Source organism: Hordeum vulgare, chromosome 1H (assembly GCF_904849725.1).
Source record: "Hordeum vulgare subsp. vulgare chromosome 1H, MorexV3_pseudomolecules_assembly, whole genome shotgun sequence".
Lineage (NCBI taxonomy): Eukaryota > Viridiplantae > Streptophyta > Magnoliopsida > Poales > Poaceae > Hordeum > Hordeum vulgare.
Genome location: NC_058518.1, coordinates 455897298 through 455914554, shown reverse-complemented (window position 1 = coordinate 455914554; position 17257 = coordinate 455897298). Strand labels below are relative to the sequence as shown.

At 45.4% G+C, this 17257-nt stretch overlaps 1 protein-coding gene across 1 annotated transcript; it reads left to right on the top strand.

Annotated features, from left to right (window-relative positions):
• Positions 1 to 2755: 2755 nt before the first annotated feature.
• On the top strand, positions 2756 to 5100 carry LOC123414165 (dehydration-responsive element-binding protein 2D-like). Its single transcript, XM_045106642.1, has 2 exons — positions 2756 to 3040; positions 3906 to 5100. Exons 1-2 carry the CDS (start codon positions 2958 to 2960, stop codon positions 4777 to 4779), a joined length of 957 nt encoding a protein of 318 aa, XP_044962577.1. The 5' UTR covers positions 2756 to 2957; the 3' UTR covers positions 4780 to 5100.
• The last annotated feature ends 12157 nt before the right edge of the window (positions 5101 to 17257 follow it).

Genomic DNA, 17257 nt, shown 5'->3' with positions numbered 1-17257 from the left:
TCCACGAATGTCATCAACTTTCAAAATAAATGAACAAAATTTGAAAACAAGAACATTTTTTGAAATTTATGAGCTATTTTTGAAGCGGGAATATTTTTGAAATTATGTACAGTTTTTGAAAAGATGATAATTCTTTAGAAAATAAAGAACATTTTTTGAAACTCCCAAAAAAATTGGAAAACACGAATATTTTTTGAATTTTGTGAACAATTTTTGAAGCGGGAACACTTTTCGAAACTCCTAAAAAGTCGAAACATGAACATTTTTTAAGTCCCAAATAGTTTGAAATAACCTTCCAAACAAATTTTCAAAACACAGACATATATGCTGCTGCAAAAAGGGATACATGAACATTTTCGAAAATACTAGTAAACTAGTTTTTAAAGCAGGAACATTTTTTGTAATTCCAAACTATTTTTGAAAAACGTGTGAATATTCTAAAGGAAAACATACCGAATTTTGTTTTAAAAAAGATCAATTTTGAAAACTGCAAACAATCTTTCAAACGTGAACTTTTTTTGAACCCGTGAAAGATGGACATTTTACAAACAATTGCTGAAATAAGAACTATTTTTAAAATTTGTGAACATTTTTTGGCAATTCAACAAAATAATGTGAACAAATGTTTATAATGGGAATATTTTTTAAAATTCTGAACCTTTTTAAAAAGTACAAATATTTTTTTAAAATCCTGAACAACAAAACAATAAAACACAATGATTTATAAAAAAATGAAACAGAAAGGGAAGAAATAAAATAAAAATTGAAAGGAAAGGAAAGAAAAGAAAATAAAAAAGGAAATTGAAACAAAAGAAAAAATGGGGGAAATGAGAGAACATAAAAAAAAGAAAAAAACGAAAACAAAAAAAATAGAAAAGAAAGGTGGAAGAAACTTTTAGAAGTTTCCCCAAACCCAAAAAGACTGATTAGGGACCGGGCCAGCCGTCACGTCACTGCTTGGTCGCTCGTCTGTACGAAGCGTTGACAGTTTGATGCAAGGAGTGACGAATAGGATTTTCATTACCGGCGCCTATTATAGGTAATTTTTATTTGATACTGCAGGTGTTTGTTAATGTGTACTCTTTCCGTTCCTAAATATAAGTCTTTTTAGACATTTCAATAGTAAACTACATACAAATGTATATAGACATATTTTAGTGTGTAGGTTTACTCATTTTGCTTCGTATGTAGTTCCCTGTTGAAATGTCTAAAAAGACTTATATTTAGAAACGGAGGGAGTATTTTGCAAACGGATGCTTGTAGCACTGCCAGATGGGTGGCCCGTTTCTATGTTTTATTTTTCTTGTTTCTAGAGGGTTTCTTCCTAACCCACATGCCGTTACCCCGCGTTTGAATAATACTTTGCTCCTAACTTTTATATTTCAAAAGTGTCCTGTTTGGTTTTCTTTTCTTTTTACCCTTAATGTGTGGTGTTTTCCAAAATCGTGATCATTTTTTCTGAATTGATTAACCCTTTTAGAATTATGTAATTTGTTTTAAAATTTGATGAACTTTTTTTAAAATTGATAAATTATTTTTCAATTTCGAGGATTTGTTTTCAGATTCGATTAACTTTTTCGAAATCAATGAGATTTTTGCAAATCCTGTGAACATTTTTTTAATTGCTCAAAATTTCTTTCAAATTTGGTGATTTTTTTTCAATTGCGTTGATTTTTTTTTAAATTGGATGAACTTTTTTCAAATTCAGTGAGATTTTTTCAAATTTGACTAACGTTTTAATATTGGAAGAACTTTTTAAAAAATTGTGAACTTGTTTAGAAATTTCATGGAAATAATTTAAATTTTGTGAAGTTTTATCAAATTTATGAGCTTCTTTAAATTTGTTTGAATCTTTTGAATTTTTCAGTTTTTTTAATTCGTGGTTTTATAACTATTATTGAATTTCTTTTCAAAGTTTACGTTTCTTTTCATATAATTTATATAAGGGGGCTGCTACACATCTAGTGGCGGATGTTTACTAAACATCCGCCACCTGGAGGTCCGCCCGATGTACGCGCAGTCGGCCCGATCTATGCACGCGCAGCCGTCCGATCCGTTTCAACCGGGCACCATATAATTCCTGAAACGACGGCCGAGTTGCAGAAACTTTCATTCCTGAAACAACGGCCGAGTTGCAGAAACTTTCGATTTGTTGCGAGAAATAAATTTTGCACCCGTTAATTCCTGAAACAACGGTCGAGTTTCAGAAACAATTTGCTTGTTGCAACCGAGTGTTTGTTGTAGATTTTTTTTCTGCAACAGTAGACAATTTTTTTGCAACAAAAAATCATATTGCCGATTTTTTTCCTCAGTTTTTTCTCTTTTGCAACACATGTGTTGTTGCGGAAATAAGTTTTGCAACACATGTAATGTTTCAGAAAAAAAGAAAATAACGACGCTGCAATCCAGATTCTCGTCCGCACCGCCCGCCATCGACTTCAGAGTTGCGGCCTCCGCTCTGTTTGGCCCAACGCACGGGACACGTGTCGTGCACACAAGGAGGCGGATGAAAAATGTCCGTTCCGCCGGATGATTAGCATCATTTTCCTTTATATAAGGTAAGGTCAAATAGATCTCTTTCCTGATAATGGTTGTCAAGGGGACCTCGGTCTAGTGGTTAGTGACATTTGCTGCTGTATCATCGCCCTTTTTTTTGGCTGGCAAATACCAACTGATAAGAGGGCCAGTGTCTAAAGCAAACGACAGGCCCGGCCAGCGGTCTCATTCCAGCGAAAGCTCGGCCCACGGCCCAGCTGCGACATCACATCACTCTACTCGACGGTGGCACCGGAGCACGCCGCAATCGCCGAGGTTCGCTGGGGGCTGGGAGGGGAGCCCTGCCGGACGAAGTACCCCGTCGCTCGGTCGTTCCCCGTGGAGGCCGGCAGCACACGCCGTCCGGGTCAGCTCGCGAGTCTCTCCCGCCGCGGGTTGCCGGAGAGGGGAGGAGGAGGAGGATGCCCATGGAACGCGCCGTGGGGGTCGAGGGCGAGGGGATGGAGCAGGCGACTGCGACTGCGACGGCGACGCCTCCTTCCAGGTAAAAATATATATGCTCTGCTGCATTTCGTTGCTGGGTTCGTCTGATTCGCGATGTCCGTCCGAATCCCGCCGCGTGTCCTTTTTTTTTTTAGCTTCGATAGAGGGTTTCTCGGACTGGGGTTTTCGAGAGTGTGGTGTCGATTGCTTCAGGCGTTCGGGATTTTGGGCGCCGGAGATGAACCGTGGAGCACCCGAGCGTCATGTGCTGAACTCTGATCGATTTCGGGCAGAGTGCGAATTCCGTTCGCGATGTAGCCAGACTACTGAATTTTATCGGAGAATGTCAACATGTTTCCCATTGAAAATATTGGGGCTTTTTTTATACATGAAAACATGACCTAGCTTTGTCGTGAAAAATTGGGGGATTGGCACTAGTTGTAGTACTTGTAGTTTCCAGCAGTACAGCAAATAGTATTCTTGTTTCGAACTTGTAAGTCCTGGGAAGTTTGACAAGATATCTTGGCCTGGTAGATTTCTGAAAATTGTTTGCATTGTCTACTGAAATTTTAGCGCAACAGAGCAGGTAATGCAGAGCAATTCCTTGGTACAGTGCCTACAAAATGCATTTGCTCCTAACTCCTAAGATCTAAGTATTCAGCAACTGAACTCAGCCAATCCAGTGAGTGCGCTTGCAAATATGCATTTCCAGTAAACAAACCACGACTAGCTGAATATCTGTGTGCTGTTCAACTACCTACCACTTCAGAACACAGCTTCCAGCATAGCACAACCTTTTCTGCGTATCTTCTTGATCATATCCATGCTGATAATTGTTGATTAACCACTCCTAGAGCGCTGGCATGGCCTTGTTTATCACGGTTTCCATCGAGATCTGAGATGCGCATTTTGCTGTTTGCGTGCAGTACGAGCAAGACAAAGCGAGTTCGTCCCAAGAGCAGTGCCATTCTTGGGGTCAGGACTCCGGTGACGGCTCCTCCTGGATGGAAGGGTGGTCCGGAGAACAGGCACCACAAGTACCGTGGAGTTCGGCAGCGCATGTGGGGCAGGTGGGTCTCCGAATTCCGTGAGCCCAACGGCGGCAAGCGACACTGGCTAGGCTCCTTCGACACCGCCGCTGAGGCAGCCCTCGCATACGACAGGGCCGCCATGGCCATCTTCGGCTCCCGCGCAATCGTTAACTTCCCATCTGCCATCTCCATCCCCACCGCCCAGCCAGTGGAATGTCATCCCATGTCTTCTTCTCCTTCTGCTGCTGCTGCCTCTGTCTTTGTTAAGCATAAACTGAAGCCGGTGGCCGCTGCTGCCTCTGTCCTTGCTGAGCATGGAGTGAAGCCAATGATGGCTGCCACCTCTGTTCTCGATGAGCATGAAGTAAAGCCGATGTTCATCGCCCCTGTCTTCGGTGAGCATGAGGTAAAGCCGATGATCACCGCCTCTGTCTTTGGCGAGCGTGAAGTGAAGCCAATGGTCGCTGCCTTCAGTGAGTGTGAAGTGAAGCCAATAGTCACTTCCTCTGTCTTCGGTGAGCATGAAGTCAAGCCAACGACAGTGCACGGTGGTGATGATGGGATGGGGATCACTCAGCATTGGGATGCTTCTTGGGCCGAGCGAGAGGAAGCTTACGTTGACTACCTGAAGGACATTGCCATGTATATTGACGTCGATCCGATCACTGAGAAACTGGCATACCACCCCGACATCTGTAGTGAATATTCCCAGGTGGGCGGGTTCGATGCTGAATTCACCATCTCGCCTTTGTGGGAGCTGGGTGACTGAAATGGCAGCCGGAGGATGCTTCGTCTGGTGGAAATGGAGAATGTTTGCTGACTTGAGTGGCTTCGTTATATTGGTAGCCGTCTGGATGGTTTAGCTCGGCATATTACATACTTGATTTAGAAGGAGGGAGCCTTTTTATGGCAGGTAGAAGTGTAATGATATATGTAGATGATCATGCTGTGTCCAGCGAATCACCTCGTTGTCTTCTCTAATTCGGACAAGATGGGCGTCAGCATCTTAACATTGGGGTAACAACTACGATGATATGTGTTAGTTGCTAATAACTCTGATAATTAGAAGTGCAAGCCATTATCTTTGTTAGATACATGTTACATGTGTTCACTTCAGGAATTGCTAGAACACTCTCACGTGTCAATTTTTCTCGCCCTCTGATCTGCATCATGACTCCTGCACCACCAGTCTACCACAAGCAAGAATTCATTTGAGCAACTGTCCTTGATGATCGCATCCAGACGTCAGTATTTTCCCATATCTTTGTCATGGAGACAAGTGAGTGAAGACCAACATATACTATACTCGTAGATTTGTGCTTTAAATTATCATGTAAATACTTTCTTCGTCTGGAAAAACTTGTCACATAAATGGATGTACCTAGATGTATGTTAGTTCTAGATACATCCATTTTTATACATTTGTGCGACAAGTAATTCCGGACGGAGGGAGTATGCAACAACTTGATCTGCATGCTTTAAATTATCATGTAAATATGCAACTATGTGAGTTTAGTTTCATACAAGTTGTAAAATGCTAAACCACACGGCAAACTTGTGGGCTTGCAGTGACCTCCGCTTGCCTTTTTCACACTGATGATTTTGTAGGCGAGGGAGATGGAATGCAAAGATGCACCATCAGATCAAATGTCCCAAGATAACTTTTTTTAGGATGAATGTCCCATGTTATCTAGAGTAGCGGTAAGCTTGTTGAGAATGTTGAAATGATGAGAAAATGTGTGGACTTTTGCGATGTACTAGTCCTTTGTGATGTTGTGAACTTGTTTAGGTGCTCTTTAATATGCAATGTTATTGATCGTGTGCAATTGTTAGGTCATGTTGTGGACTTGTTTAGACGCCCTTTTGCTATGTAGTGGTATTGGTCTTAGAGCATCACCAGTAGTGCCCTCAAATGCTCAAACCAGTTTAAGGGCTGAAAATTGGCATTTTTCTGGCACTTTTAAGGATTAAAAAACGGGGGCAAAGACTAGAACCCTCAGACCCCAACTCTTAAAACTGTCATTTGATATATCACAATTTTCATCATCTCAATAACGGTTTGAAGAAAACAATAATCATTCTAGTTATTATTACAACACCGAATAGTATCTTCAAACACATAATAATCATTCAAGCAAACTACAACAATGTTTACAAGCAAATTACAATAATTGTTCGAATCAAATAGAATCAAATAGAACATAGAAAAATAAACAAAGGTAGATCATGGGCCTTGGCGCCGCCCAGCCAACTGCCACCGATGCTCTACTAGATCATCCCGGAGCTGACCATGAGTGTTTGCATTCTCAATCTGAAGATGTGCTTGAAGAAAATCTTGTATGCGACAAGGGTTTCTTTTCGGTTGCACACGGGTACCAACATTGTCATAAAACAAGACAATTTTAACGTTCTCATCCTCAATGATCATGTTGTGTAGAATCACACAACATTTCATGATGTTCTTCATGGTTTTTTTGTCCCAAAAACGAGCTGGACCCCGAACTATGGCAAACCTTGCTTGCAAAACACCGAAAGCTCTCTCAATATCCTTGCGGGCTGCCTCTTGTGCCTTGGTGAAATGAGCCTCTTTTCTGGTTAAGGGCACCCCATTTTTCTCCTCGATGGACTTCACAAGAGTTGCCCAATCGGGGTAAATTCCATCGGTGAGATAGTATCCCATTGAGTACTCATTGTCCATGATTTTGTAGTTGCAAGTTGAAACATCCTCAGAAACTAATCTTTTGAACAAAGGAGATCTATTGAGCACATTGATATCATTGAGTGTTCCCGGCAAACCAAAAAATGCATGCCAAATCCATGTGTCCTCCGATGCCACGACCTCAAGCACAATGATAGCATCACAACTTTTACCGCAATACATTCCTTGCCATGCCTTTCCATAATTTTTTCATGTCCAATGCATGCAATCAAGACTACCAAGCATCCCCAGCCATCCCCTTTTTTTCATTCATCTCCATCAATCTCTTTGTATCTTCCTCGTTGGGTGCCCGAAGATACTCATCGCCATACAACCGGATGACTAATTTTGCAAACCTACGAACGGGCGCCGTGGTTGTATCTTGTCCAATGCGTAGATACTCGTCGGTATAGTCCGCGGGTATGCCATAGGCGAGCACCCGCATTGCAGCCGATATCTTTTGGTACCCACTAAACCCCATGATACCGGCGGCGGATCTACGACGCTTGAAGTAATCTGAGGCGGCCTCACAATCGGTGACAATCTTCACAAACAAACTACGGCGCATTCGGTACCTTCTCCGGAAGAGGCGAGGTGGGTATGTCGGTACCTCCACGAAGTAGTCTTGCATCAAATGCTTGTGACCGAGACCGCGGTTCCGATAGATGGTGACTCGCCCCATCTTCGACCCTCTCCTCTGATCCATCAGCTTCGTGCGGTCTTCAAACTCTTTCACGTCGAGGAGGAGGCCCATCATCTCAACGTCATCGTTTTGAAGCAACTCCTCAATGTCTGAATCGTCCGATGACGTCCAACCGGAATCGTCGGACAACGCCTCCATCTACACAACACAAAATAAAAAATTGTGAGTGCCAACAATGAATCAGAAAGGAAGAAATTAAACACAAAAAAACAGAAAAAAAACATACATGCGGGTCGGCAAGGAGAGCTCGGTGCGGCCTCTTGCTGCGGAGGCAGAGGGCGCGGGGGCGGTGAAGGCGGCCGGGGAGGTCGAGGCGGAAGCGGGCGGGCGGCGGCCGGGGAGGCCGAGGCGGGCGACGGCTGGGGAGGTCAAGGCGGGCGGGAGGCGGCGACGGAGGTCGAGGAGGAGGCGGCGGCCGGGGAGGTCGAGGCGGGCGGCGGCCGGGGAGGTCGAGGCGGGCGGCGGCCGGGGAGGTCGAGGCAGAGGCGGCCTGGGGGCGAGACAGCGGCGGCGGCTCAGAAGGTGGAGGGGAGGCGGCCGGGGGGCGGGACGGCGGCGGTGGCCGGAGAGGCGGCGGCTCGGGTGGGCGCGGGAGGGAGTTGAGATGGGAAATTTCCCTGCCGCGCTAGGATGGATCGAAGTGAGGGTTGGTGTAGATTTTGCTCCCCAATCCTCACTTCTAGAGGTCGGGAGAGGGTTTGGAGGTCGGATCCTCAATTTTTTTGAGGGTTAAGGGGTTCTAGTCTACACGGTTTTTTGCTCGCAAACTATAAAAAACAGTTATTTTTAAAGATTTGAGAGTTTTAGGGCACTACTAGTGATGCTCTTATGCAGATAGTTGGGTCTTGTTGTGAATTGTGTTATCGTTCGCTCTCTTCTAGTCTTGACTCGTGGGATGGATATTCACATGATGATTTTCTTATGCCCTCGCAGAATCCACAGCTTCATCTAACTCACCGTCATCGACAATATTGCAGAAATAATTCATTCTAGACAATTCAGTGATAACGAATGCATTGTCTCATCGCAATATCACAAAAGATATACAAGTACACCATCATTGCATCATTTTGCTTTCACTTCACTAGTCTACAAGTGCATTTTTCACCTCTTAACTCTTCACCTTCTCATGACCATTGTTTGAGCTCCTATTCGGACAAACTTGGCTTCTTGGGGAGTATATGGTACAAACTATGCTTGGCTTGGCCTGGTCACGTGGCTCTGTCGGGGAAAAGTGCAAGTCCGCGCGTGTGTGAAGCTGTCGTAGCTCTTGACCTCCTAATTTTCTTACAAAAAAGACCACATGGAGTTCTAAATTGTCAAAATCAGGTCCCTTCTCTTCAAGTTCTATCGATGTACTCGAGGTCAGCAATTGGTGGGCAGGCTGCGAACTTCGACTCGTCTTTTTCATGTTGTTGATCATGCGGGTGACGGAGATGTAATGCGGCCCTCTCGACATCGACCCTTACTACGGTGAGCCTCCATATGTTCTCTTGGGTGCAAAAGAAGATGGAGGTGATGTCTTTGAGATCAACATGACACAAGATGCACCTATAGTTTGAATGTCCCAGAGTTAATTGCAGAAAACATCGACATTGAGGGCTAGGGTTGCAGGAACACTTCTTTGCAATTGTGCCCAAAACCACTAATTCAGAGGCTAATTTTTTGCAAAAAACACAAGTCGCTCGGTTCGGCCCTTTTAAGTATGATTATGACATGTGGGGCCGTTTTTGTCGACGTGGCGACATTGTTCACCCGATAGAGCCGTTTGATGCCGCCTGTCGGGCGGGTTTGATCTAACCCCCGCGAATTGGTACCCCGCACTCCCTCGCTCCTCACTCTCTCGCTCTCTGTTTCTCCCTCTGTGTTATTCGTCGCCACCGCCCCTGGCACATCTTCGATCGCCGACGCTGCCTCGCGATGGTGTACTGGAGTGATGGGGATAGCAGCGAGAGTTCCTTCCATTACCTGAGCTCTGCTTCAGACGATGGCATGAAGGTCAGTTGAGCTAGGGTTAGGGTTAGGATTTGGGGATTTCTTTGTTGATTTTGTTCTGATGTATTCTTTCACAATTTTTGTCTTTCCTTTGCACATGCAGCTCCCTGCTGCCACGGGGGACTCCAATTTCGCGGGGATTGAAACTAACATTGATGTTGAAAGGACGTGGATGTCGCCTAGAGGGGTAGAGGGGGGTGGGGGTGAATAGGCGCTTTAAAATAATTACGGTTTAGGCTTGAACAAATACAGAATAAAACTAACGTTTAATATGTCAAACACAAAACCTACAACAACTAGGCTCACCTATGTGCACCAACAACTTATGCTAAGCAAGATAAACAACTAAGTGATAGCAAGATATATTACAATAAACAATATGTCTATCACAAAGTAAAGTGCATAAGTAAAGGGTTCGGTTAAGAGATAACCGAGGCACGCGGAGACGATGATGTATCCCGAAGTTCACACCCTTGCGGATGCTAATCTCCGTTGGAGCGGTGTGGAGGCACAATGCTCCCCAAGATGCCACTAAGGCCACCGTAATCTCCTCACGCCCTCGCATAATGCAAGATGCCGTGATTCCACCAAGGGACCCTTGAGGGCGGTCACCGAACCCGTACAAATGGCAACCCTTGGGGGCGGTCACCGAACCCGTACACGTGGCAACCCTTGGGGGCGGTTATCGGTACCCGTACAAATTGCTCGGGGCAATCTCCACAACCTAATTGGAGACCCCGACGCTTGCCCGGAGCTTCACACCACAATGATTGAGCTCCGAGACACCACCAAGCTTCTAGGACGCCAAGGCATCGACGAAGAACAATATCTAGGGTACTAAGTACCAAAGGTAATAAGCTTCTCAAACTTCACTTCCACGTATCACCTTGGATAACTCAAACTGATGCAACCAATGCAATGGCAAGAACACACGAAGTGGTCAAGTCCCTCACACTCAAATCCCTCCACAACAACGAAAGCTATGGAGAAATATGAGAGGAAGAACAAGGAGCTCACAAAGAACTCCAAGATCTAGATTCAAGGGGTTCCCCTCACATAGAGGAGAAAGTGATAGGTGGAGATGTGGATCTAGATCTCCTCTCTCTTTTCCCTCAAGAACAAGTAAGAATAATTGGAGGGATTCAGAGTAAGCAAGCTCTAAGAATGTCAACAATGGAGGTAGAACAAGAGCTCAACTGATGGATAAGACCAAGGGGGAAGAAGACCCCCCTTTATATAGTGGGGGAAGGAATCATACCGTTACCCCCACTTACAGCCCGAGTCCAGCGGTACTACCGCTGGCTCCAGCGGTACTACCGCTGACCCTGCAGCAGTACTACCGCTGGCTACACCGGTACTACCGCTGAGACCATGGTAGCGCAAAGATACTACCGGGCCAACCACCGCCAAGAAAGTCTTCGCAAAAAGGTCTGACGAAGTACAGCCTCTAGGAAGGCGGTACTAAGCTCCTGGAGCGGTACTACCACTGACCAGGGGTGGTAGTACCGCTGTGCCAGCTCTAGCGGTACTACCGCTAGGGCCAGCGGTACTACCGCCAGCTCTAGCGGTACTACCGCTAGGTCCAGCGGTACTACCGCTCGTCCCTGAAACAACCATAACTTTCGCATACGAGCTCCGAATCGAGCAAACCCAAGCTTGTTTGATTCAGGACGACAAGGGCTATCCAAACAGCGTCTGGAAATCTTAAGACCATGCTGATATGAAAATGCCAATGATATAGAGATGTGAGACCTCTATGAATGAAGAACCGGCAAAAACTCCAACATCGAAAACATCATAGTAGTTGCATATGGACTCCGTTTTCGATGAACTCGAGCTTGTCATGAAGATGACCATAAGCTCTAAAACTCACAAAGAGAAACACCAAATAAGAACCAAGAAGTATGATGCAAGGATGCAAATGGTTTGAGCTCTCAACAAACGATACGATCAAGCTAATCACTTGAGAGCCCCCCCCCTTGACAGTAAAACATTCTATCCTAAACAGAAAACCTATCAAGGGCAAACATATACCTTGCACCTCGACCTCTTGAGCTAGATGACGATGATCTTGGCTTCCTCAAGATGGACCACCTTTCTTGATTGCGTTGGCTTGATGAAGACTAGTTGATTGCTCCCCCATACTCACTATGGATGAGCCACTCTTCAGCATACCTTCACAAGTCCATTGCCACCACAATGGACGGCAAGCTTCAAGCATGATATATTCGTGTTGATCCTCTTGAACTTGCACATCGCAATTGTAACGACCAAGATGCGGTTCTTTCCGATCTGGGGGTCGAGGCCCCCGAATAGGAAAGAAGCGCATCTAAGCGTTTCGCAAGCAAGTAACATAGCACAAATAATAATAAAAGTAAACAATTCGGGATTCAACTGTCTTCTCATTAATAACTCAGAGTACATCACAGATACAATCAAGGTAGTTCCGCTACGGACTACAGAACATGAAAATGCTATGCTACCCTGCCTGCAGGCCCACGATCACGACCACGCCTCAGTCCTCGGAATAGTTCACGTAGAGGTGGTCTGTCTCCTTGTCGTACTACCACGCCAGCTGGGTGCCGTCGGGATCATCTGTCTCTGGGGTACCTATACCTGTTGGGAGTTTTGGAGGAATCCGTGAGCCACGGGGACTCAACAATTTAAGACCTTGGTGCCAGAACTAGTCATGTTATTAGGTAGGGTGAGGGTGAAGTGTATAAGGCTGCAGCATCCTAAGCTTGACTTAGTGGCTAACTTACGCAAAGTAATTGTGAAGGCGGTCTACACTAGCGGTCGGGATTACTTGATCACTAAGTGATCCTGAACACCTACCTACGACATTCATAACGCCACCGTGTTCCCGATCGAAGAGAGATCTTCAAGGGGACAGTCACGGTTACGCACACAGTTGGTAATTTTATTAGCTTATGTTTAAGTTCTCTAATACCGGATGTTAACAAAATATTCCAAGTTGCCACATAACCGCGGGCACGGCTTTCCGAAAGATTAAACCCTGCAGGGGTGCTCCAACTAGTCCATCACAAACGAACACATGCCACAAAGGCATCCTCTATCACGAATCTCGTGATCTCGTCGGATTCCTTAGAGGAAAACCTCAACTCTGGGGAAACCAAAGCCTCACTGGGATTCCTATACGCAATATATACCGCTAAGGTAAGGCAAGGCTAGCAAGACCTCCCGTCACGTCGACGACCCTGATAAGAGCCGCGTATCTCAGTCTCAGGACACGACGGATGAGCTAGACGTCGGGATGGCTAAACCTCTGGGTGACCAGTGGGGCCCCGAACATCGCTCAGGTGGGACCAACACTCATGAGGAGCACTGGCCCGGGTTGTTGATTAAATTCCTTGGGGTAGCTATTCCCTATGCAGATTATTATGTGATTAGCAGATTAAAACCAATGTTGGGTCCTGCCGGACAAGCCTTAGCACTACGCGATTTATCAAGGGGGTCCCCATAACAACCCCGAACGTGTTAGGAGCGATCATTATGGAATCAAACACCGGTAACCGGTAACTAAGGCGGCAATAACGGAACAAAGCACCCGGCAAAAGGCTAGGCCTCCCGTCATTTACCAAGTATATAGGTGCATTAATTAAATAACAGAATTTAAGATAATGATATCAAGCTCATGTTATCACATGAGTCAAAGCACCTGCATCTAGCAACGCTATCATTAGTAGCTAAGCGAAGCCTACTTAGCCATACAAGTTTTGCTAGGAAGGGGAATGGTGTTTGGGCTCATGGCATATGAAGAGGCAATTTAATTTCAGTGGTAGGCAGCGAGCAATATGACATGGAAACGAAACTAGCATAACAATTCTAGAGATGGAATCAAGGTCATATCATCTTGCCTGTGATATCCTCAGCTTGGAATGGTTCTGGTTCGTCCTGCACGTACTCTCCTGACTCCACGTATTCGTTCTCCGATCCCGGTGCTATCCAACATAAGAATAACAACCAATGAACAGCAGCACCACAAGATGCAACAAACATGTGATGCATGAGATGAAAAATGAGCATGCATCACTATTTCTATTACTAGCACAAGCAAAAGAAACTACTATAAGGTTCTGGACAGAACTGTACACTACGCTATTTTTACATGCATGAGGATGGCATGAACAGATGCGGCTCGTGAAAACGATGCAAAACCATATAAAGAACATTGCAAACGGAGCTACGGATCAACGTGAATCAACGAAACAAGATATGAAGCTCTACGTGGAAGAATCTACACCACACCCACAATTGGCACAAATCTAGTATTCCCAGGTTGCCAAGACATATAACAACCCAACATGAATGGATTGGAGCAAGGAAGAACACCACAACATCAACTAATCACCCACAATCATCAAAATGACTATACTACACAATCTGCCATAATCTGTATCTTAGCTCTTTGTGAGCTACATGCAACATAGCTACAACCCTTCAAATATGACAAATGATATATGTGGCTGTAGCCAACCAAGAACACTACAAGCACCAGCAAGAATCACAGCAAAAGGTATTAAACTCTAGAAGATACAAGGCCACAAACTTTCCCAAAACCATCAGATCTCACGGACTTAGTGAAAATTCCTGCACCTGACTTTCTGCCTTAGTTCTGAAGCTTTTTGACAGCAATCAAAACACAACCTACTTGACTCCAAATGAGATAAAATTTGACAGGGAGCTTCACAAACATACCAGGTCCAAAATCCTAGCACTGAACTAAGGCTAGTTCCCAACACAATGATCAGCACATCCTCATCTATAGGAGAAGAAAATGTTTCCAGATTCTCAGACTTAGTGAAATTCCAGATTTCACTAAGCTGGACTTTTTCAGCCACATGCCCACTTTATCTAGGCATAGTTTGCACCCAAATAACACCAAGTGATAAATGACACCACTATGGTGTAGAGAAAACCCCCTAATACTATCACACAAAAGCTCATGCCCTTAGGCTCCACCTATTCCATGGAAACAAAGAGCAAACTTGCAACAAATCTGAATATGTCAACTTCATAAGGTATCCCAATAGCAAAACTAACTTCACCACTGGATTCCTTGGGAGATTGTACCCCAAAATCATATCTAATATGTGGGCACTTAATTGGAACAAGTGTCCACAAATTAAGGAAGAGGAAACTACTATAAATCATGCCTAGTGAATAGGGCATCATTTCATGCAATTCCACTATATCAACTACCACATAGGTGAGCTCATGTGCACAATGACAAAGTGACATGGGGGTTTGAACCCCATGTTTGTGTCATGCACATCAACTTCACAACTACTTCTCTCTAAGTCACTCACACACTCACACATCATGCCCTCTCTCATATGAACATGAGGAGGTGCACAACTGTTGCCAATGGGGCTGTTTCACCTCACACACATATCATCACCACAACCTCATCTAGGTGCACATGAGGGCTACCCTCTTGCATAAATGAATGTGCCAACACATGCACACACCAAGTGCACAATGCACCACAACTCCACTCACTTGTGCATGCATCTGCACTAGCACTCACACACACAGACAAGTACTCTAGAGCACACACACTCACAAACAATATGCAGGAGGATATTACATAGAGAACAAAAGAAATATGCTAAGTTGCTGCCAAGACAAGAGCACAGGAATTAGACAGGGAAAATACATGGCAAAAAATAACAGGGAACAGTAAAAATAAAAGGGAGAGGGTCTGGAATCGAACCCCAGACCTGCTGGTGTTACTGCTGCAGCGCTACCACCCTGCTAAGCTAGTGCACTCGACAAAACACGGGCTTCACACAAGTCAACATGCCCTGATGCGACAACCTCAACACCGAATAAAATCAACAAAACAAAAGGAGGCCTCCCCTGGGATCGAACCCAGGACCTCTCGAGTCAAACCGCAAGACACCAACCACTGCGCTAATGCATCACAGAGAAGGAACTGAATCAAGAAATGCTACTGCTACTGACCACCTGTCTATAGGGGCGCACCGGCGTCAGGGAGAACGACGGCTGACTCGACGGGCTTGCTGCTGCTGCTGCACTACCGGAGGGGCCGAGTCAAAACGAGGAGAAGGACGCCCCTGCTGCACAACATGCAGGCACAACATCTCCCAGTACTGCACCACACACCACCCACTCGAACGAGGGTAACCGGCTGCTGCTCTGCTCGACAGGGTAGCACGGCGACAGAGAGATCACCGGCTACTCGTCGTGCTGCTGCTGCTACTGCGCCACCGGAGGTCTACCCCGACGCTACCTCTCTGCTGCTGCATGGTGCTAGCCACGATCTGCTCTGCTGCACGAGCACGCCTCACACACATCACAACTCGGGCATGGAGGTGCAGCAACTACGGCTAGCCGGAGCCAACGAGGGAGAAGGGAGGAAGAAGGAAGGGGGGGAGGCACCTCACCTTGGGGAAGGAAGGAGAGGACCCCACGGCGACGAGACGATGAAGAGGAAGGAGACAAACTGCTGTTGTCGAACCGAAGAAGAGGAAGAAGAGCTCCTGGACCGAGGCCATGACGAGGTCCTGGCCGTCGTTGAGGTCGCTCCTCGACCTCAGCGGTGGCGGGAATGGAGTGCGGGGTGATCTCCCGTGCCACTGGACATGGCCACCGGTGCCGGAGACGACGGGAGGACGGCGTTCGACGGCGGAGGGTTCTCTGGCTACCTACTGTACTTACCAGAGAGGGGAGGAAGAAGAAAGGAGAAGGCGGCGGCGATGGAGGAAGGAGAGGGAACCCTAGGTACGGAGGAGGGTTCCTGCAGCTTATAACACCTCGTGGAACGCGCATGAGCCGCAGGATCGAAGGGGAGGCGATCGAGAGGTCGAGCTGCAGTCGTACAGAGATGACGTCGAGAGGAGGAAGAGAGGTTCGCTCTTGTGGGCTCTGTGCACGTGAGGGAGAGAAGATGGGCCGACCAAGGAGGGAGAGAGCCCACCTGTGGCGGCAGATAAGGGAAAACTATTTCCTTTTGATTCCCTATTTACAGAAATAATAATAGGGAAGAAAGAAATGCACATGGGTATATACAAGTGATAAAAATATCACGAGCACATCCCTGGACTTGGAAAATCAAATCCTATTTAATAAAAATAAGACCAAGGATATATGAGCAAGTAGATATTTTTACAAAACAACATTAGTTTGATCTGTTTTGTAATTTCATATGCACCTTTAACACCCATTCAAGCCAGCAATTTACATCTCTCATCCATCACAATTTTAGCTAAAACATGGGCATTATTTTAAAAGGAAAGGAAGAGGTGAGATTTTACATAGGGGAAAATAGAGAGGGGGAGAAGGTGGTTGGTTTTGAAAACTAAGCACTTGCTAACACATGCTACACTCCACACAAGTCACACATCACATGAACACATGAAATATAACACCACAATACTCACTCCTAGCAAGACCATATGCAATCATGATCATGACATGCAATCATTGTTGGAATTATGCCCTAGAGGCAATAATAAATGTATAGTTATTATTATAATTCCTGTATCAAGATAATAGTTTATTATCCATGCTATAATTGTATTGAATGAAGACTCATTTACATGTGTGGATACATAGACAAAACACCGTCCCTAGCATGCCTCTAGTAGGCTAGCCAGTTGATCGATGATAGTCAGTGTCTTCTGATTATGAACAAGGTGTTGTTGCTTGATAACTGGATCACGTCATTGGAAGAATCACGTGATGGACTAGACCCAAACTAATAGACGTAGCATGTTGATCGTGTCATTTTGTTGCTACTGTTTTCTGCGTGTCAAGTATTTATTCCTATGACCATGAGATCATATAACTCACTGACACCGGAGG